Source organism: Rhincodon typus, chromosome 4 (genome assembly GCF_021869965.1).
Source record: "Rhincodon typus isolate 14 chromosome 4, sRhiTyp1.1, whole genome shotgun sequence".
Classification (NCBI taxonomy): Eukaryota; Metazoa; Chordata; class Chondrichthyes; order Orectolobiformes; family Rhincodontidae; genus Rhincodon; species Rhincodon typus.
The window spans coordinates 66250332-66273820 of record NC_063335.1 but is presented as its reverse complement, the minus strand read 5'-3'; the positions used below and the strand labels follow the sequence as shown (position 1 = coordinate 66273820).

General features: G+C 39.0%; 1 protein-coding gene across 1 annotated transcript in view; it reads left to right on the top strand.

Annotated features, from left to right (window-relative positions):
- sntg1 (syntrophin, gamma 1) overlaps window positions 1–23489 on the top strand; it is a 175819-nt gene that overhangs the window by 23304 nt on the left and 129026 nt on the right. The window contains exon 2 of the mRNA XM_048596124.1: window positions 6679–6766. Within this exon, the coding sequence (XP_048452081.1) occupies window positions 6679–6766 (88 nt within the window). The remainder of the gene's footprint in view (window positions 1–6678; window positions 6767–23489) is intronic.

Sequence of the window (23489 nt, the reverse complement as noted above, 5' to 3'; positions counted from 1 at the left end):
AAGGTCCAACTAAGAACATGCGTGGCACATCTCAAATCTTATATGATGAATTGCATCCAACGAGTTACTGGTAGCATTTTTGCTAGATCACAGTTCTTCATACTCTGTCACAAAATCAGGAAAGTCGAGCAGCTCAGGCAGTGGGATACTTCACTGCCTCTAGCTTCCTCTAGGAACAGAATGCTATCACTTGCATCCATATTGCTGTGAGAGCGCCCTGTCGCCAGCCTCAAGAGTTCATTAACATAAAAGTTTTCCACTCCATGAATGTCTAATTTATATGTGATCATCGATATCAAATTTTGGGGTTCGGTGCCAGGTCAGCTGGCACATGGCTCAGTGGTTAGCATTGCTGATGCACAATGCCAGGGATCTGGGTTTGATTCCAGCCTCAGTGACTGTCTGTGTGGAGTTTGCACATTCTCCCAATGTCTGCAAGGGTTTCACCAGCTGCTCCAGTTACCCGCCACCATCTAAAGATAAATGTCTATGCTGAATTTGCCATAGTGTCTAGGGATGTGCCGGCTAGGTGGATTAACCATGGTAAATGCAGGGTTATGGGGATGGGATGGAGGGCTGCATCTGGGTGGCATGCTCCTTGGAGGGTTGATGTAGCCTCGCTGGGGCGAATGGCCTCTTTCCGCACTGTAGGGTTTCTATGATTCTATATCCTGGGAGCTGTCATGACTCTTATATGGTAGGACTTGAAATGACTGCCTCCTTCCAAGTCTTCAGGCCAGAGAGGGTTGGATGCTGGGAAACAACGGGCACCCCCTCCAAACATATCCGATGACATCTTTACAAAACCCTCAGACAGATGCAAACTGATAATGTAACACTGCAGTTGCTTCAACTAGGGCCATAAAACAGGCCAAAGCCCTCCTTAAGACGAGGTATTGATGCCTTGGCATCTCTGGCACCCTCCAGAAAGGGTGTGCTAGTTGTGGCATGCTGCAGCCTTCACAACTGGAGCTGACAAAGGAGGATATCCTGGATTCAGATAAATGGGACCTCAAAACATCAATCTTTTGAGGTTTACTGAGGTTGGGGATTTTGTCCAAGTGGGCTATTCGGAGTGTGAGTACAATGTATGACAGAGCCTGAGGGGCCACAAAGAAAACTTAATTGTAACTCTCTTCCAGGATGAATGAGTTGTGTTTGGATTTTAAGTCTGGTGGTAATTTGGCCACCAGCCTTGCTTAGCGCAAAGGACATGTGGACCTTCTTACTTTTGCAGTCCTTTACCTTTTGCATTTCATAATAAATGTCTCAATATCTATGTCATTGTACACTTGATGTCTTCAGGTGATCCCACTTTAAAGTATGTGCACATAACATGTCCTGTTGGACCATTATAGAATTCAGTTAATGAGGCAGTGCAGTACCATTGAGAACTATTCCAGTGGAATCTCCTGTTAACCCTTCCACCAGCAATAACCTATCAATGTTTGAGTGCAATTAATCTACAACATCACCCTGAAATGCTTGAATATCCATTATGAGGTAACGTGGGCATGTGAGCTGCCTTTGTACATCCTCCAGCCTCAAAAGGCTGTGTGTTCCCTTGAAAGTGGAATTGTATGTTACATCAATAGGTAATATTTTAAATGGTCAACACTAATGGAATACTGTGTTTCCTAAGAAGCTGGCAATAGTGCAAGAAAGCAACAAGCTGTGATGGATTAATCCCAATACTCAAATTGATGTGTTCTTGAGTCTTCTTTAACTTTTTTATAGTGTGGGGAGTGTGAAAGAATGTTTTGCCCAGGAAGACTAAACTAATACATTGAATTCTATGGCAATCCTAATTTTCACGGAATGTTTACAGTGTTAAAAAGATTTCACATTCTATGCTTTTAATATGCTATTATAACTTCTCTCACAGTTAATAGTAAAATTACTCAGTGATAATCTCCAAACATACACTTGTCCACATGAGGCATGTTTTAAACCTTCATTACTTGTCATCCCAGAGACAGATTTATATAGATTTTTTTGAAGACTTCAGAGATTTGAATACAAATGGTCAACATTTTTTTAAAAATGTGAAAAAGTGAATAGGTTGTCTTGCTTACAGTGATGACATAGTGGTAATGCTCCTGGACAGGTAATTAAATTGAAATCAATAAAAATGTGGAATTAAAAAGAGCTGCTCTAATGGCAACCAAGTAATTATTGTTGATTGTTGTTTCCCTTTATGATAGGAAACTGCCATCCTTACCTGGTCTGGCCTATATAAAGTCTAATGGTGACCATGAATCCATTGTCGATTGTCAGAAAAAAACCCATCTGGTTCACTAATGTCCTTTAGGAGAGGAAACTGCCATCCTTACCTGGTCTGGCCTACATGTGACTCCAGATCCATAGCAATATGGTTGACTCCTGAACGGCCCTCTGGGCAATTAGAGATAGGCAATAAATGCTGGCCTGGACAATGATGCCCACAGCCCATGAACAATTCATGAACGGTTCAAATGTTCGCTTTTACAGGTGAATCAATGTAGTTTCAGCCTTTTTTAATGGCTACAGTTGTAAGGGGATATAGAATTTTTTGGGTGTGAAGGAATTTAGATGCAGTTTTTAACTGTCTAACCTTATTGTTTATTAGTTTCCTGAGTAACTGTTTACCTAAATGTAGCAGAACCTCTTTAAATGGATGCTGTACCTTCATAGGATTCCAGATGCAGGGAAATCATCAATTTCCTAGACAATTCCTTTGGAGTCTTTTACACTGGGAATTCCACAGGGTTCTAGCATGTAATTCTTATCTACACTGCAGATACTACTATCTAACCTATACCCCAAATTTTATTCCAATCTCATTAGAATGACTAAAGGCAGTTTATCTACTGTTTGTAGTCTATGAGAATTATTTAATGTGATTGGCTGCTTGTTTTTGTTGCTGAATGCCTAGAAATCCCCTTAACTTAAACCAGGTTCAAACTAATGAAGGAAAAGGTGATATTTTCCCTACAGAAAGACATCACTATATCTTTGTAAATTATGTTATTTTTGCTAGTTTAGCCATAAACGCTATCACTTGACTGAAAAATCTAGGCTGGTTATATATTCTAATGTTGAATCATGTGCATTTATTGTGATTATTGAATACTGATTAGCCATCGGCAAAAGGAAAAGGAAATTCTGAAACTTAAGAGTTTTCCGTGTGCTCTTCTGGAATAAAACATTACTAATTTATATTCAACTCTTTATCTGTTAATTGGAAATAAATTTCAATCTTCAATTTTATTTTGTATAGCAGAATATCAATGTATTTGAAGGATACAAACACTTTTGCACAATTTGTAATATCAATAATGCAAGTCGCTGTGTTAATTATAGCATAATTAGACGTACTCTGCTTAGGCTGATGCCTTTCTCTCTGTGTGTATTACAGATCAGCATTTTCCTTTGTGCTGTAGCACATGGATTTCAGGACTGGGGCTGAGGAGGTAGGTGCAGTTAAGTATGTTGCATGTTGAAGTAAGGCACATCAGGAAATCTGCTTTGCATGCTTATTGAGAATAGATATTTGCATGGCAAAATTGATCTGATAATATATCTTGCAATATATTTTTAAATGCTGCTTCCAATGAATACATTGAGAATTCCACAATGCTGCAAAATGGTTCAATGGCTCAGGCTTTTAGATATTTAGTGAAAGTGTCCTTTAGAACAGAATGCATTTTCCTCTTTAATGAATTTACACAAAGGACAATGCAAATGATGAATGAAATAATTAAGAATGTAAGTTAAACAATTTTTGTGGACTTCAAAGATGTTGACTTTGAATGGTTTAGAAGATAAAAACGTAAAAATCTATTGAAAATAGGCCATTTGGCCCTTCAAGCCTATCCTCTGTTCAATAAGTTTCTGGCTGATCTGCACCAGGCATCAACACCTATTTCTTGCCAGCTCCACATAGACATTAAGTCCTCAGTATTTCAAAAATCTGTCAAATTCTTCTTTAAATACTTTGTGATCTAGCCTCCGCAACTCTCTTTGGTAGAGAAATCCAAACCTTACCTACCCTCTGGTAGGAGAAATTCCTTCACATCTCAGTTTTAAATATGTATCCGCTTATTCTGTAACTCCCCCCTCAGTTGAGAATACTCCACGAGCAGAAACATCTTTTCAACATCTACCCTGTCAAGCCCCCGTTGAATTTTCCATGTTTAAATAAGATCATTCTCCATTCTTCTAAATTCTAAGAATAAAGGCTTAATCTGTTTAGTTGTTTTTGATAAGCCAACACCTGAAACCAGGAATCAGCCTCATGAATCTTTTTTGAATTCTCAACAATACCATTACATTTGTTCTTAAATACAGGGACCAAAACTGGTCATAGTACTACACGTACAGCCTCATCAACACATGTACAGTTTAACAAGACTTTCCTATGTTTTAACTCCAACTCTCTAGCAATAAAGGCCAAAAATTCCATTTGCTTCCTTAATTTATTGCTGTATCTGCATGCTAAAGTTTTTTGTTTCATGTACAAGAACACCCAGATCTCCCTGTGCTGCACTTTGTTTGGGGTATCACTCTATTTAAGTAATAATCTGCCTTTTGATTCTTCGTGTCAAAGTACATGACCTTACAATTTCCTACATTAAACTCGATGTGCCAAGTATTCACCCACTCACTCAACCTATCTATATCCCTTTGCAGGTTCCTTTCAACCTCATCAGATCATGCCTTCCCAATTATTTTTGCATCATCAGCAAATTACTTTCTGTCTCCTCCTCCAAGTCACTCATAAAGATAGTAAGTAATTGAGGCCCTAGGACTGAACTTTGTGACACTCCACTAGTTACATCTCTCCAGCTGTAAAAGAGCCATTAATTCTGACTCTCTGTGTTCGATATGCTAAGCAATCATCAATCTGTGCTTATACATTAACCACAATACCATGAGCTCGAATGTTGTACAATAAGCTTTTATGTTGCATCTTTTGAATACTGTCTGGAAATAATTTGTAATTTGTCTTAAAAATAGAAGTAGCCCTTTAGGCATGTTGTATTGAGAATTGTGCATATAAATGCTCTTCAGAAGAGGTTAATGGCATCTTTTATATCTCCTGATTAGACAAATAAGATCTTGGTTTAACATCTCATCCAAAACAGCTATTTTCCACAATATGTCAGTACTTTATTGAAATATCAGCGTAGACTTAGTGTTCATGTCCAGTGGTATAAGTAATGAATGAGAATCAGGGAAAGGATGAGCATTGGCAGTGGTAGGGCTGTTTCTTTGGAATATTGCTGCAGAGTTTTTTTCTTGAAGACTCTTAACAGATACAGTCACAGCATCATAGAGGTAAACAACATGGAAACAGACCCTTCAGCCCAATTTGTCCATGCTGACCAGGATCCTATATTAATCTAGTCCCATTTGCTAGCATTTGGCTCATATACCTCTAAACCCTTCCTATTCATGTACCCATCCAGATGCCTTTTAAATGTTCTAATTATACAAGCCTTCACCACTTCCTCTGGCAGCTCATTCCATACATGCCCCACCCTCTGCTTGAAAAGGTTGCCCCTTAGGTCCCTTTTAAACCTTTCCCCTCTCAACTTATACCTATGCCCTCTAGTTTTGGACTCCCCTACCATGGAAAAAAGACCTTATCTATTCACCCTAACCATGCCCCTCATGATTTTATAAACATCTATAATGTCACCCCTCAGCCTCTGATGCTCCATGGAAAATAGCCCCAGCCTAGTCAGCCTGTCCCTATAATTGTAATTTCAAGTTTACCAGGAATGATTGTCAATCGGAAATAGGCTTGGAGCACTAAAAGTATATTGTTGTCCTAACATTCTGACCAATATTCCTCTCTTAATTGTTAAAACTATAAACAGATTAACTGATTCTTCATCCCATGTGTTATTTCTTGAAGCTTATTATGCGCAAATACTTCTGCATTTTCCCTGCATAATAGGTGTGCATCAAAAATAATGAATTTATGAAGTTGTAGACTTGCTCGCCGAGCCGGTGGGTTTGGGTGCAGACGTCTTGTCACCCTGCTGGGTAACATCATCACTGCACCTCCGGTGAAGCATTGGTATTCTGTCCCACTTGTTATTTATATGCCTCGGTTTGTTGGAGTGGTTGGCATCGCTTCCGGTTCTGTTTTTCAGTGGTTTGTATATTGGGTCCAGTTCAATGTGTTTGTTGATAGAGTTCCGGTTGGAATGCCAGGCCTCCAGGAATTCCCTGGCATGTATCTGTTTGGCTCATGCTATGATGGATGTGTTGCATCATTTCCCGTTAGTGGATGCTGTTTCAATTGTTTAGGTTTTCCTCTAGGGAACTCTTAAAATTCTGTCCTTAGTTTCTCTGACTAAACTTGAGAGGTTTAATTGAAATATTCTATTCTATTGGTCTTCTCAGCTAACTCTACTATTTCTGCTACTAAGATTAGATCTGTGATAAAATTAAAAGTAGCTTAAGTAGGATATTTGCAATAGGCTTTCGAGCTGTTTGAGTTTAATATGCTATACTTCATTTACCTTTGTTTCCCCTCCTCTGGTCCCTCCTGCTGTGTGTTACTTTCGTCACAACCTGCACAACTCCACTCTTTCTCTGCCCCATTGTGCTGAATCACATCCCTTCCCTGCACCCGATCCCATGGTAAGGCACACTGTTGTTGATCTCACAAAAATAAACACAAAGAACTGCAGATGCTGGAGAGCGGAGAGTGCTTTTCACAGCAAGACTGCTAACACAGCAAGTCTGGCAGAGCTGTAGAGAGAAAACAGAGGTAATGCTTTGAGTCCAGTGACCTTTTGCCAGAACTATTCTGACCTGCTATGTTTCTCCAGCACTATGTTTTTGTGTCTGTTCTCTGTATTGTTTTCCATCTCCATTATGTTTTTTTCTCTATGCATTGTTATTCACTTTAACCCAGTTTAGAGCAAATATGTTTTGACTATGCTTTCAGTTACCTATGAGTGATAAATGTAAAGAGGCATATAGAGATAAATTGGAGCTGTATAGAAAACGTTTAAAAAAGTGTAAGGAAAAGTGTCAGAGATAATTAAAGAGATAAAATATACTTCCTAAGAATTTGTTGGTATGTATGCCCACCAGTCTGTTAAGGTGGCAGAACAGGTAGATTAAATAGTTTAGAAAGCAAATGGATTCTGCCTTTATTAGCTGAGGAATAGAGTTTAAGAGCAGGGAGTTAGTGCTGGAACTCAATAAAACATTGGTTAGGCCACAGATAAAGAACTGTGTGCAGTTCTGGAATCCACATTACAGGAAGGATTTGGTTGCACTGGAGAGGATGCAGAGGAGATTTACCAGGATGTTGCCTGGACTGGAGAGTTTTAGTTATGAAGAGAGATTAGATAGACTGGGGTTATTTTCCTTGGAGCAGAAGAGACTGAGGTGGGGTGGGGTATGTGATTGAGATGTATAAAATTATGTGGGGCATAGGCACAGTAGATGGGAAGAAACATTTCCCCTGGTGGAGGGATCAATGACCGGGGGCATAGATTTAAGGTAAGAGGCAGGAGGTTTAGAGGGGATGTAAAGTATTTTTTTACCCAAAGGCTGGGAATCTGGAACTGTCTGCCTATAAAATTGGTAGAACACAGGCCCTCACAACATTTAAGTAGTATTTAGATGTGCACTTTTGATGTCAAGGCATGCAAAGCAATGGTCGAGTGCTGGAAAATGGGATTAGAATAGTTAGATGGTTGAATTTGACTGATGTAAGACTTGATTGGCCAAAAGGTCTTTTTCAATTCTGTAGACCACTATGGCTCTTAACTTTGACTCTAATTTATACGGGCTGAGCAATCGTATTCACTGCTGGTAGATTTTAGAATATGATGGACATACTGCTGCCAACCTTCAGCTGTGTGATATTGTCAGATGAGGTTCATCACCACTGATGTTTACCTTGAAGATTGCCCCCATTTAGACAGAAATGAAAGAAAATACAATCAAGCTGGTTACAGAAAAATAGTAGAAAGTAGTCAGGAAGACACAAGAGAGGGAGATGGAAACAACTTGAGGATAATTCAGAGATTCCAACCCTTTAGGACCTTTTCTTTAATCAAGACCAAAGCACAAAATCAACCATCGGAAAAAAAGGAATGAGTGTGTTTGAGGAAATAATTATTGATGAATAAAAGGAAAGGAGATTTGTGATGCAGCATGTGATATAACTCTAATTACTCATTGAGAATAAAAACATGGTAGATCCTTGAGAATGTTCAATGTAATTTGCAGTAATTACCTCCCACATTTGTTTTTACTAAAGAAAAGAATCCTTTTCTCTGAAGGGTTTGTGAATCAATTTTCCTGTCCCAAAATAACTTCAGGCTAATGTTCCCTATCAATGGCTGACTAATTTAATCAATATATTCATATTCCCACAGTATCCATTAGGCAAATTATGCATGTAAAAGGCTAAGGGCTCCCTCTCTTTAGAACATTGGGGTTGGTAATAATTTCCTATCACACGATAATGTATGTTATTGCTACTTGCAACTACTTACCTCATATTTAATTGCTGACTATTGATGTCTGTATTTCTGTTCCATTTATGGAAAACATGTTGTTGTTCTGAAGGCAGCAAGAGTTCATTTAGACAGTTTGGTAGAGCTGGAGTATGAATTTGAGACATTCCAACACATAAGTAAAGGGGAGGGGTATAGGGGGAGTGGCATGGGTGGTGGTAGGGGGGCAGTGGGGTGGGGCTAATAGTGTCTGAACAGTTTTCTCTCCAAACTTTGGTCATATTTTCCTTAGAGGTGCATACTCACATTGGTGCGTATCCCAATAATGTGCAGACTAATGAGAAATAAGGAGAGATGGAGAATGAGGATCTGCAGAAATTGATTTTAGTAAAAAGTAAAATGTACTTTTTACCTGTATTGGATATGGATAACAACTATTGGAAGGATAGCCAAAATGTGGATCATGGGAGATGAGAACAGCAAAATGTCAAAGGAGGTAGGAGGAAGAAGAAAGAAGTATAATGAAGTGTTTGTACAGAACTAAATAAGTTGGGAAAAGCTAGCATCCTTTATAAGAGCAATCAAGAATCACATTTGGTACATTGCCTAGCTGGCCGTAAGGACCTAAAGGGAGAGGGAAAGTGAAGATCTAGTCATTGTAATCCATATCTGCGGCAACATATTGGAAAGAGTAAGGATGAATCCTTGTTTGAGCATTCATAGGAGCTGAAGCTAATTTAAAGAACACTATATACCATGTTTTTACCTTAAAAAATAAAAGTCCTGGATTATTATGTGCCCATGTTGACTCTTTCTGGGAGCAACTCCTCAAGTCCCACTTAATTAGCTTCCCCCAGCTCATTAAATCTTTCCTTCTCAGATATTATGCAATTCCCCTTTAAAAACTATGATTGAATCTTTCTCTACCACAGTCTAAGGCAGAGCATTCCAGAATCTAACCACTCACCGTGTAAAAAATTTTCCTTATGTTGCTTCCAGTTCTTTTGCCAAGTGCCTTAGAGTACTATTCTCTAGTTGTCAGCTCTTTCACCAATGGGACCCCTTTCTTCACTGTCCAGCCAATTTGAACATCTCTATCAAATCAACATACCATATTCTCCACTCTAAAGGAAACAATACCAGTTTCTCTAATACAAGCAAAATATTGCAGATGCTGGAGATTTAAATAAAATAGAAGTGCTGGAAAAACCCAACAGATCCAGCAGAGAAAATCAGAGTTAGTGTTTTGAGTCTAATGACGACTTTGGAACTGAAGGGGGCTTGAAAATGATGTTTTTCAGGATGTTGACAAATAGGGGAGGAGTGAGTGAGTGGAAGAGATAATGAGGATAATGAGCAAAAGGCAAAAGGAGTGATAACGATAGTGAAGGAGTGATGTAGATGCAAAATAAGTGCTAAATGATTGGCATTGATGTTAGAAAATATGTCAACCCTTCTGAGAGCATAACCATACCATCAAGACTTGGAGAGGTAAAATGGGGAGGCTGGGACAGCTGCAAATGTAATCAAAAATAGAGGACACTGCTCGTTCTCTGAAGCGGTTGAACTTGATATTGAATTCTAAAGGCTATAGAGTACCGAAAATTTCTCAAATCCATCTATGTAACTGAAGTTCTTCATTCCTAGAACAATTTTCCAAATGCTTTCCTGTACCCCCATTAGACCTTCACAAAAGTGAATTGCCCATAATTGGATATAATACTTCAGATGTGGTTGAAACAGTGTTTTATGGATATTAACTGTAACTTCCTTAATTTGCACTCTGTATGTTTATGAAGTGCAGCATCCTTATTATCAACAGCTTTCTCAATCTGCTCTGTCATGTTTAACATATTGTGCACATATACCCCAATGTCCTTCTTTTTCTGCCCGGCATTTAAAGTTGTATCCTTTTTTGTTGCCTTGTTCCTCCTGCCAAAATGTGCCTTCAAATTTCTCCATGTTAAATTTCATTTGTCAAATATTCCACTATTCACTAATTCTGCTTCCCTAAAGGACATTTGAGAAATTCTATACATTGCAGTAGCCTGTATTTGTCCTCTTGTATCTATCACTATTCTCCTCATAGTTCATAATCCTTCATTTTTGTGTCACCTACAATTTTTTGAAATTGCTCTAGTTTATTAGGAAAGATCAAGAAAAGCAATGGGTTATAACAACCCATGTAAGTCCATATATACCATTCTCCAGTTTGAGATTGAGAGCAGCACAGACAAGGAAGTATGTGAGATTATGTTGAGCTATAAACAATTAATTTAACCTATTTGGAATTTAAATTAGATTAATTAATTAGTTTGAAAGCTAAACATTAAACCAAGTTGATTAAATACATAAGCTTTAATTTATTTAATGTATCATGTTTCTTACATTGCATGTTGCAATAGTTATTATGTGATTACATTCAATTTTTAATTAATCAGATTTATGGGAATACAATTAATTAAACAAAGAGAGATATTCACAGCAAAGGGCATTAACTTCTTAATCAAACTAAAACCAGAGATATGTAGATAAAAAGAGTTTGATTAAACTCATTAAATAAAAAACTAGATTTTTTAAAGAAAGTTAAAAACTGAATATATGCTAAGTTGAATCAAAGAGCCCAGAGGTAAGGAAGAGTTGGACCCAGAGTTCACCTTTAAGTTGGGAATGAGCAGTTGGATTTGTAGCCCTGCCTCTGTATTGGCAGTGCTTACCCATCTTATTTTTATCTTAAGTAGGGTGAGGATCGTCTGGAGACAAGTCTGTTACTTCCCGAAGAAGGCCTGAAGTGATACCAGAGTGGGGCAAATGCTGAAGTGGACAGGTTAGAAGTCCATCTTGTTGGCTGAACATTGGCCCAGTTCTCAACATGTTTGTTAGCCGTGCTAACCCTCACCCCCTCAATCCCTCTCACCTCTCAGCTCAATGCATAGCCCATCCTTCTTCTGTATGCCCATGCAACATTCATACCTCCTGTTCCAGTCAAGAAACAATTAACCCTATAATAACCCTGAAACATCTTTTAAATGCTCATGAAATGTAAAAATACGCTAACAAGTATTCAAAATTCACTTGATGAAGGTTTTCTTCTTGCAAACTCAGAAAAATGTCAATAAAATGTTATTATTCATACTTTCCCCTTATTCATTAATGGAATATTGATATCACTTGGGGCAGCAGTTTGGCTCAGTGGTTAACACTGCTGTCTCACAGTACCAGGGACCCAGGTTCGATTCCACTCTTGGGTGACTGTCTGTGTGGACTTTGCACATTCTCCCCGTGTCTCCGTGGGTTTCCTCCAGATGCTCCGGTTTCCTCCCACAGTCCAAAGATGTGCAGGTTAGGTGGATTGGCCATGCTAAATTGCCTGTAGTGTGTTTAGGGATATGTAGATTAGGGGGATGGGTCTGGGTGGGATTCTTTGAGGGTCGGTGTGGACTTGTTGGGCCGAAGGACCTGTTTCCACACTGGAGGGATTCTTTGATACATTGTTGATCATCCCAAATTGCTGTTTGTACTGAGTAGTTTTTCAGACATAAACCAAACACATTTCAGTGGGTTTGGAGTTACTTTTATGCTAGATGAGGTAAGGATAGAAGGTTTCCTTCCCTAAAGGACATTAGTGAAATAAATAAATAAACAAATATTTTTATCTTAATTGGTTACCATTGCTATGGTCACCATTACTGAATAGCTTTCAATTTCTAATCTTAATAATTTAAATTCCACCAAATGCCAGTTAAAATTTGAACACGTTTCCAGTATAATACCCTGGTCTCTGGATTTTTAATCCAGTAATTAAGTCCCCGTCTCCCCTTACGAATGTTGCCCTGAGAATCTTGAAATAACATAGGAATAACAATTATTTCTGTCTTTGTCTGCTGCTCGCAACTTTTTCAAGCATCCATCATTGCTCTACAGTTCTGTGGTTTAACTTTTGATTTTCTTCTCACCGTTCTGTTCATTCCAGCTCAATACTACTAATCTTTGCAGTTTTTACCCAGTTCCTCAATATCTCTTTTCCAGCTTGCCAATTGTATCTGTGCCAATTGTCCAGCAAACTGTTTCCTTTCATTTCACAGATTCTTTTGTAGTCTATCCCTCCAGCTGGCTATTTTAACTTATTGCTAATTCTCCACACTCAATCCCTGTCTTTGCTGAATTCCTTCAAAATCTTTTCTCTTAATCGTATCCTTTTTGTCACATCTGTCTAATGTAAATTTCTGTTTTTCCTTTTTATTCCCATGCTCTTCTTTTTCATTGTTTATCATTGCAGAGATTCACCAAAGATCCTTAGATGGCACCTTCCACCTTATTAGTTACTAAACCTGAGAAGAATTAGTGACGCAACACATATAACTCTCAGCCACAGTAGACGTAAAGAGTAGTGTCGACATTGCTATTGAACAGTCAGTTTCATAATCTGTAGTTTTGTGGATTGATTGAGACTCTGTAGCTTTGATCCCTTTCAACCGTGTTGAATTCCAGCACTCAAGCTGACCAAGACTTCTTTTGTTGTCCTGCTGACATATCTGGTTTGCAGCATTCAGTGTGAAACTGTCTTTCATTACCTGCAACACTGGGCAACTAGATGATGCTTTTTTGACTATGACCTACACAGAATGCTAACACTTGAACCAAAGTTGGTGCACATGAGAATGTTCAATTCTACTAGCACACTCCAGTAGAGTTGAAATTGTTTTACTTAAACCCTTGTCTTCAGAACAGTAATATCAGATTTGAAATGTTATTTTTGTTTCTCCCTTGTCAGATGCTGCCAGACCTGCTGAGTTTCTCCAGACTTTCTATATTTTTAGAGATCTCCAGCATCCAGTTATTTTCCTGTTAGGCGAAAAAGGTTCTCTCCGCCTAACCAATCACATAGTTTGATTAATTTAAACACCTCAAGTAGATCAGCGCCTTCTTTTCTTCAGACTTGAGAAATTACAAGCATAATTTAGCTATGATGAAGTAAAGCTTTTATCTTTATTCCTTCATGGGATGTGAGCATCATTGCTAAGCCAGTTATTTGCTACTCCTTGCTGATTGTCCTTGACAAGGTGATGATGAGCCTGTTTATGAACTACAGTCATAACCTGCAGCCAGTTATGTGATGTAACGACACCTAGGATTTTAAACCAGTGACAGTGAAGGAATGACAACATGGTTGCAAGTCATGATGGTATGTGGCTTCAATGAAACTTGCAGGTGATGTGTTTCCATGTAATTGTTGTTCTTTGTCCATATAGGAGGCTGGCATGCAGGTTTGGAAGGTGCTACCAAAGGAGTTTTGGTAATATACAGCAGGGCAAACTTTATGTGATACATACTGCTGTCACTATGTCTTGGTGTTGGAGAATGTGAATGTTTAAGGTGACAGGTAGAGTGCCAATAAAGTGGCCATTTTAGACTTGGATGCTGTTGAGCTTCTTGTGTGTTGATGTGGCTGTTTCCATTATGACAAGGTGTATTTTCTGTCACATTGCAGACTTGTATGAAGAAAATTGTAGCCAGGCTTTGGGGATTCAGGAGATGAGTTACTTATTACAGATTTCCCAGCCTCTGACCTATTCTTGTAGCCACCTCGTTCTGTTTTGATCAATAGTGATCAGCAGAATGCTGATCCTGGGTGATTCAACAAAGATAAAGTCACTTAATGTCAAGAGGAGTTGCTAGATTCTCTATTGTTGGAAGTGGTAATTGCCTGGAACTTTTGTGGTACGAAGATTACTTGCTATGTGTAAAACTAAGTTTGAATGTTGTCAAGTTCTTGCTGTATATGGACCTGAAATACTTTCATATCTGAAGAGTTGCAAATTGTACTGACCACTGAGGAGTCATCAGTGAACAATCCCACTTCTGTTCTTATGATGGAGGGCAGATCATTGATGAAGCAGCTGAAGATGTTTGGGCCTAGAGCATTGACCCTGTAAAACTTCTACGATGATATGTTGTTGCTGAGATAATAGGCCTTTAACAATCAGAACCATTTTCTCTGTGCTAGCATAGGTTTCCCCAGATTTCCATCAACTTAAATTTTTCTAGGGCTCCTTGATTCTAAGTCAAATGCTGCTTTGATGTCAAAGGTAGTCATACTCCCCTTCCTTCAAATTCAAATCTTTTATTCATGATTGGACCAAAGACTGCAACGAGGTCAGGAGCAGTGTTGTGGAAACCAAATTAATCTCAGTGAACAGGTTATTGTTCTTTAAGTACTCCTTAACAGCATCGTTGATGACACCTTCCATCAATCTGCTGATGATTTTTTGAGTTGTTTGCTGTTTGTATTGTTAAGGCTGCATTAGTAAAAGAATACCACGTTTTAGCAGAGTGCATCTCAATCACTAACAGTCATTCAAAATCATAATTTGTCAACAACCTGAATCTGCACTGGCAGAAAGCCAAACTGAAATGGAAAATTAAAATGTGTTATATCTGGTTGTGATTGATACAGAATATTATCATATTTATGTTCTATTAAAAAAAATGCAAATTAAAAGCCTAGAAATGACAATGTTTTAGTAAGTTGCCTGGGGAATGTCTCACTTTATAGCATTGTTGGAAGATGTTTTCTTCTCCTGTTGTCCTTTGCAAAATATCTTTATTACTCTTTAGACAGAATATTGCTTTGGCTTGTGTGTTCTAATGTTAGTGCAAAACTAGACATCAGCATAAAGTATTTAACACACTTTATGCATGGCCATATTTTCCACTTTTTTAAAATGGAAAATGATGTCAATTCCAATATGAAAGTGGGAAATAAATTCAATCTTTCCTTTTCTCAGCTACTCCCTGATATCTGCACCAAGACAGAAGTGAAATTGGTAATGTCTTATTTTTTTTTTCCAGAAGTCTGCTTTTTTGTTAAATCCTTGTTAGTGAGCTTTTAAGGAAAAACTGAGCAACTATGACCAAATATCTATTCAATGTGCTTACTCTTCCCATACAATTTTCACATTAACAAGTTCTGTGTTGTCAATGGATAATAGATAGAGGAAATTGAAACCTAAGCACCAGCCCACTAACTGTCAGTGAAGTTTTAAAGTCTAAATAAAAACCAAAAGAACTGCGGATGCTGTAAATCAGGAACAAAAACAGAAGTTGCTGGAAAAGCTCAGCAGGTCTGGCAGCATCTGTGAAGAAAAATAAGAGTTAACGTTTCGGGCCCAGTTCTGAGGAAGGGTCACCAGACCTGAAAAGTTAACTCTAATTTTTTTTCTTTACAGATGCTACCAGACTTGCTGAGCCCTTCCAGCAACTTCAAAACTTAATGTCTATTGCATTGAGCTCGGGGAGTGCATATGACACAGTAATATTGTCCCTACGTCTGAACCAAGAGTCCTGGGTTCAAGTCCCATCTGCTCCAGGGGTGTGTAATAACAGGTTGATCAAAAAATATCTATTACACTGGGTTCATTGCTGGTTGACTAAGTAGCACTAATTAAAGCAGAATTAACTGTTTAAAAGTCCCAGTGTACTGCTCAGCTGGATTTTTCTTTTTCTTTCATGTAAAGTGAAAACCGATGTGAGAGACCTTTAATGAATATTTGAAAGTGTACAAGAGGTCAGACATACTTAGGTAGTTAATTTGCTTGGCTGTACTCCAAATGCATTATTTCATTGAGTATGAATGCAGATCACAGAATTAGATTGATAATTTTAAATGAACTTTGTGCAATGCCCATTTTAACCAAAAGAGATTAAGAAGGAATGCATTTTCACCAGAAATATGCTTTATAATTCAACACATATTATAGAAGTGTACACAGCTTTTATACAATTAATAGTAATGTGTCATTTGGTTCTGACTTCAATATTGAAGAGGTTGATTATGCTTGTTGAAAGCAAATGCTTTTATTCTTGTGCCGTGGGTCTAGAAAGCAACCCTTCAAAATCTGGATTAATCCATACTACTGAATCATGATGTTCAAATTCACAATTATTAATGTCCTAGAGTCAAATGTTCTCTAGAATAGAATTAACACTATGGCTGCTATTTGACAACCTAAGTTACTGTTCTACCACTTCAAGGATGCAAATGAACATTGTTGTCCTGATTCTGTTGCTATTGTTGATAGACTCTTATGAGATGAGCTCATACAACAAATGCAATATTTGACATTTACATTTTGGTGCCCCTAATATTGAGGGATATAGGTCTGTGATAATGAAATAATTTTCAATTCAAACTCCAAGGTCAGCATGAAGCACTTCCAGGTCATATATAGCAAAGTTAAATTTCAATTATAGTTCCATCTTGTCTGTCCCAAAACTGCACTTGAGCTCAAACCTCCAAAAAAATATTCTTAGAACACCAATATGTCACTTTTCACACCACCCATAGTTAGTCGTGTCTGAGTAAATTTGCCAATCAACGGTAGGTTATGTATATCTTTATACTGTGGTCCCTTATCCATTGGCAACTGAATTAAGACTTCCCAATGTATTTTATATATGACCCTTACGCCCAACAAAAGTACTTGTATCTTTGAGTCTGAATTGGACTCACACCCAGCTTATGGAGGTCTAACCCACTACAAAACTCCCAGAATTACCAAAATCAAAGTTAGCAAGATTAACACCCTGTTTCTAAAAATGGAAAATAACATCCACAGGAAAGGACATTGACCTGAAAATTCAACTGTGTTTCTGTTTCCACAGATGCTGCCAGTCTTGTTGATTATCTCCAGCACTTTCTGTTTTTACTTCAGGTTTCTAGCATCCATTATATTTTACTTTTGATCCATTGGATTTACTTTGCATTTAAATGATCATGACTATATTGTGTTTACGTATTTAGTCAAAAAGTAGGTATTTACAGCAGTGCTACAACACAATATCGTGATGCAAAATAGTCTACGATAGGAATATAAAAGAAATTTGAATACTCATTGTTGTATTTGGGTCAGAGAAGGCTAACACTGAGAAGTGCCATTGCATCATCTATTATGGCTTATTATTTGAATTTATGGACCAGCTTAGGAACATGCAGGAGTGGGCCCTAGCATTTGATTCTTCTCAAAGTTTCTACAACTATGTATGTCAGCTTATTGTAACCAGTTACTAGTTGCTAGCATGCAATATGTTGTTAATTACAAGAAACTCTTCTAATTAGACCAGAAAGTGGTTCTCCTCTACCATAATAGACCAAGCAGGTTCAGTTGGTCCTTTTATATTTAAAAATAGATGATGCAGCAACCTTCATCATCAATAGCAGGTCATAGAGCATTGTGAGCTGACATGCCTGTATAACTTTCATCTTCACCCATGTATTTTTATCCTTTGAGAGATAGAAAATTGTTTTATATGAGTAACTGTGTTTAAATTTCCTATTCTTCGAGTGTTCCAATTTTATGGTGTCGTTTGTTCCAGTGACTGGAGTTGTGAGGCTGGTGGTTTATTATCTTCTTTTGAACATTGTGTGGTGTATATTTTGACTTTGGACAATAGTGTAAATTGGGCAATTTCAGCCCTCTGTTCTACATCTCCCCAAGTGGCTCAAAGAAAGGTGGATAATAGAGCTGAAACACATTAGGCTGACTTTAGCCATACATTGGCTGTATCAGTTTTAGGGAGTGGAGGGTTGCCCTCTGTAAGTCCTAGTGAGTTTTCTTACCCAGTTTTATATTGCTGACTTCAATATGTATGCAACACACCTCTATGGCACCCTTCGGCTGGGAGGCTCTGACATTTTTAGCATTGGAACACTATTTAAAATTCAGTTATACACCAGGTTAATCACTGCCGGCCAGGATCCAACCAATGCACATAGTGGGAGGGGAACTAAAACAAAAGATTTTGACGGTCCATAACTGGCCAGGTTGAAACTTCATTGCAAGTAGAATCTCGCATTCACAAATACAATGCTATTTTATGTCATCACTTGTCTAATTGAGAAGCATTGTAACTGTGGCTACTGGTATCAAGCTACACAGGCTTATCCATCCTTATTACCTTACCTTACTAGAACCCTCTTTAAGGCAGTGATACACATTGCCTAAAGCCCAGTGTAGCATCATATCTCAGTGTTTAATGTTGCATGTCATGTGCTGGAAAGCCTTCAAATAGTTGAAAATATAATGTCCATTGCGCAACAGCAAAAGCACAGAAAAAACAAATGGTAAAAGCTGCATTTATTTCTGGTAACCACCATGGCTTTAAAGCAACAATATGGCAGAAGATGGTATGAGCAGCCAACAAAACAAGTGAGTGCTAAGAGCAAGTGAGGAGCCCTGAGATGCATCCTGCTGCAGTGCATGAGATGGGCACTTGCTCCTACACACAAAGAAGCTGGCAGCAGCATTACAATGAAAGGAGCTGGTTCCGAGAATGCTGGAGAAACTCAGCAGATCTGGCAGCATTTGTGGAGAAAGAAATAGTTGGTGTTTCAAGAATGACTCTTATTTAGAACACTCGGCTGTCAGCATGCAGGATTTTATACATTTTCTGTAAGCCTTTCTTTTGCAGTCTGCAAGGTTCATTCGTGTTATGTGACAAGTCAGTTAGATATAGCTATACTGTATCAATTCTTGTTGAGCTTTGATCTGCTCAAGTTCATTTTGCTGCTCCATGTGAAGCATTAAGGCATTCTGGAAATTCTTAAACTGGTTCCTGTAGGTGTTCTTTTACGCTTGGTAGCTTTTTATTAACTGTTTGCAGTTGTTGAATGACATCTTAATTGGTTATTTATGAGGAGAGGACTTCTTCTCCAAGTGACTGGAGCTCATGTTGATGTTACCTTTGTTTGTTTGTTAAGATGTGTTGTATAAAGTAGGCTTCTGCTAGTGATGGTAGACATCATTGACCCTGCCTGAAACTTTAAACAACACGAATTTTGTGTTGGAGCTCTGAGATCTTTTTCCACCATGTTTGAAGATCTCTTTCTAACTGCATAATCTGAAAGATCTCAGGTTTTGTGGTCATTTTTGTTACTGTGGAAATTTTTGAAGGTTCGCCTGCTTTCATTTGTGACTAGAAACAGGTTTTGTTCCTGCTTCCCTATAGTGGGAATAGTAGCCTTCGATGCAGGATGGATTGTTTTCATTGACCTTTGTCTACCGCTATTGCATTGTTGATAGGTCCTGTGAAATAAATAGAGTGTAGGGTGGAAGGTCAGTGAATAGTGAAGTGAGTGAATGTGTGAAAGCGTAGAATGTCAGGTTGGTGAAGCTTTAAAGTGGCAGGTAGGTGAATGAGAGTATAGGGCTAACTCTAACCCTATCACAGGTCAGGTGTCAGGTGGTTTGATTTGTTGGGGAGGGTGGGTTGGTGGGGGTGAGGCATTATGTGTTGACGTGAGGGGAGATGGAGAATTGTTGTCTAGAGTGAGGGGGTGGTTCAGGCAGCTGGGTGTTAGTGGAAGGCAGTGCAAGTGATTGGAGGGGGTGGGTCAGTTTTAGAGCACTATTAAAAGAAATTAACCTGAATACTTCAAAGTCTTTGACTAATTTGAAATTGGGAATATTTTTGAATGGTTCGGGATGTTGGATAATTACGCATTGGAAGTTTAAATGGCCAGCCGATTACTACGTACTCAGTGTGCAAGACTTCCAAGGGGTCTTGAAGTGTACCTTTCAGCAAAATACTGGTCTCGAAATATCCAGTGTTTGGATGATCTGGGCCAATACTTTATTAGCAAGCATTTTCAATTTCTATTTTACTCAGCTACAATCTCTCAGGAGTGACTCCAATGAATATTCTAAATTGATTGGCTTTACCAATCCATGTATTGAACAAAACATAGAGAGAATTGCAAGTCTGGGATTTTTTTTGATAAGTACTGAAAAGCAAAATGTTCATTCCGGAACATGTACTTCACTGCCTCAGCTGAATAAAAAAAATTGAACTGTTGATTTTCCACCTTATGGAGAGATAAGGATAATAGGAACATTTATTTTTTCAATCTGTGTTTCTTTCTGGTTTGGAAATTAATGGTGAGTGTTGTTTTGTTCTATTCCAGTCAAGATATTTCTTCAGCTTTCTTATGTCTTCTCTATATTATGTTGCAGCTGTCACAATGCTGGATTTTCACATTATGCATGTATAATTGGAAACAAATTAATTGATGTAAAATCTGTAACATTTTTATTTTGTGTTTTTGATTGTGGTCTGTAGAATGGCCTGTATTAAAATAGTCTTTATTGTCACATGCACTCCAATGAGTTCAGTGAAAGGCTTGTAATGTCACCACTTTGGCGGCATCTTAGGTACAGGGTAACTAGGTACAGATACTTTAAGTGTTTGTTACAGAATTGAAAGAGCAAAAACTAAGTCTAGCATAGGAATATAAAGTTTTAAAAAGTACTTGAATTACTCAAAGTCCAGAATAAGAATAAAATGTATCTTTAAAATGCACTGAAATTATAGTCCTTTTCACTGAGGCCATGACCTCCAGGCTTAGAACACAAGGCCTTACAGCTTCCACGTGCCAGGATCCAGCCTGTAACTCACATCCAGAATTCAGCTTACAGGGTAGCCTGGGCTTGGACTGCCTCCCGCTCCGGCTGCAGCCCATGACTTGCTTCCAAGACCCATCTCCCAGGCCGGCCTGCCTCTCTCTCTGGGCTCCAGCTAACAACTTGCCTCCGGGAATCGTCTCCCAGACCATCATAGGCTCGGACTGCCTCCTACTCCTAGCTTTGGCCTGCAACTGGCCTCCAGGACTTATCTCCCGCACTGGCATGGCATCCAACTCATCTCCTGAGCTGGCTGGACTCAGACTCACCTCCAGTCTCCATTCCCTCGGGGTAAGTTTAAGAAGTTAAAGATTGAGGGGACCGCAGAGAACTGCAGAAAAGAGAAGACAGAAGAAAGAAAAAGGAAAAGAAACTGGTGAGCAGAGGAGCTCTGGCTGCAGCAGCTTGCTCTGCCACCATCTTGGGAAACTGTATTGGGAAAAGCTCTGTTTTATGGATTGTGTAAGGAATTGCTGCACTTTTGAAAGGCAAGTTACTAATTTTCAATCATGTTTGCACTGCTTTCTTTGTGGGAAATTATCTCACTAACTTTTTTTTTGAAGAGGTGACGAAGGGAATTGGTGAAGGCAGAGCGGTGGATGTGGTCTGTGTGGACTTCATCAAGGTGTTTGGCAAGGTTCCACATTGTAGACTAGTTAGCAAGGTTAGATCACAATGAATAGAGAGAGATTAGCCATTTGGATACATAACTGGCTTGAAGCTAAGAGGCAGAGGGTGGTGATGGAGGGTTGCTTTTCAGACTGGAGGCCTGTGACCAGCAGTGTGGCGCAAGGATTAGTCCTGGGTACACCGCTTTTTGTCATTTATATGAATGATTTGGATGTGGGAATAGGAGGTATGGTTAGTATGTTAGCAGATGACACCAAAATTGGAGGTGTAGTAGACAACAACATTTTTCTCAGAGTGCAATGGGACCTTGAATTGATGGGCCATTGGGCTGAGGAGTGGTAGAAGGAGTTTAATTTAGATAAATATGAGGTGCTGCATTTTGGAAAGGCAAATTAGGGCAGCACGTACACACTTAATGGTGAGCTCCTAGGCAGTGTTGTCGAACAAAGAGACCTTGAAGTGCAGGCTCATAGTTCCTTGAAAGTAGAGTCCCACGTAGACAGGACGGTGAAGGAGGCATTTGGTATGCTTGCCTTTATTGGTCAGTGGTGCATTGTGTATAGGAGTTGGGAAGTCATGTTGTGGCTGTACGGCACATTCGTTAGGCCACTTTTGGAATTTGCAATAAGTTGCATTTAATTCTCGTCTCTCAGCTATAGGAAAAGTGTTGTCAAACGTGAAACGTTTCAGAAAAGATTTACAAGAATGTTGCCAGGGTTGGTGTGTTTGAGCTATAGGGAGAGGCTGAACAGGCTCAGGCTATTTTTCCTGGAGTGTTGGAGGCTAAGGGGTGACCTTATAGAAGTTTATAAAATCATGAGGGGCATGGATAGGGTAAATAGACAAGGTCTTTTCCCCAGGGTTGGAGGATGGGGTCCAAAACTAGAGGTCATAGGTTTAAAGTGAGAGGGGAAAGGTTTAAAAGGGATCTAAGAGGCAACTTTTTCATGCATAGGGTGGTGCATGTATGGAATGAGCTGCCAGAGGAAGTTGTGGAGGCTGGTACAATTACAGCATTTAAAAGGTATCTGGATGGGTAAATGAATAGGAAGGGTTTAGAGGGATATGGGCCAAATGCTGGCAAATGGGACTAGATTAATTTAGGATATCTGGTTGGCATGTATGAGTTGGACCAAAGGGTCTGTTTCCATGCTGTATGTCTCTATGACTCTATGCTGCTTTGTTCATACAGTGGGGAGGGTGCGAGGCTGTTTGTGGACTCATTGGCACCAAGGGGTGACATTCAGCTGCCAGTAAGTTGCTAATTGGTTTGTGGAGCTGTGACTATTTCTGGATGCTAAAGGGCACCAGACAGCACCCATCTGATTGGCTTTGGGTAGCTGAACAGGTTGTGTGTAAGAATGATCCTGGCAGAAGCCTTTGGGCAGCTGCAAGGGCAGATGATGTGTCTTTATCTCCAGTAAAATACAGAAAGCCTGAAGAAAGGCAATTTATTTTCCCTCACCAGTTGCTGTAAGCTGTAGCCTTTAACCAGTAACTAAGAAACTTTGCTGTTAATGTACTAATCACCTGTGCCTCCTGTGAAGAAATGAAAAGAACCTTAAGGAAGATTGAAGAACAGAAAATCCCAGCAAGCAAAAGGATTATCTCAGTGAATCTTTGAACCACTTCCGCAGTTTTCTTTGCCCCTTCCACCCATTACATGAACATTATTTTATCTGTCCCTGTGCACGTGCTGGAGATTTGATAGAGTTATATGTTGTCAGTTCATAATTGTCTACATGTGATTATTTGCAACAAATAATAGTTCTTGTTAAGTACAGAAAGCTAACCTGTCTTTTCTATTAGCCTGAGATAACAAGGTGTAGAGCTGGATGAACACAGCAGGCCAAGCAGCATCATAGGAGCAGGAAGGCTCGATCAGAGTTAGTAGGAACTGCAGATGCTGGAGAATCTGAGATAACAA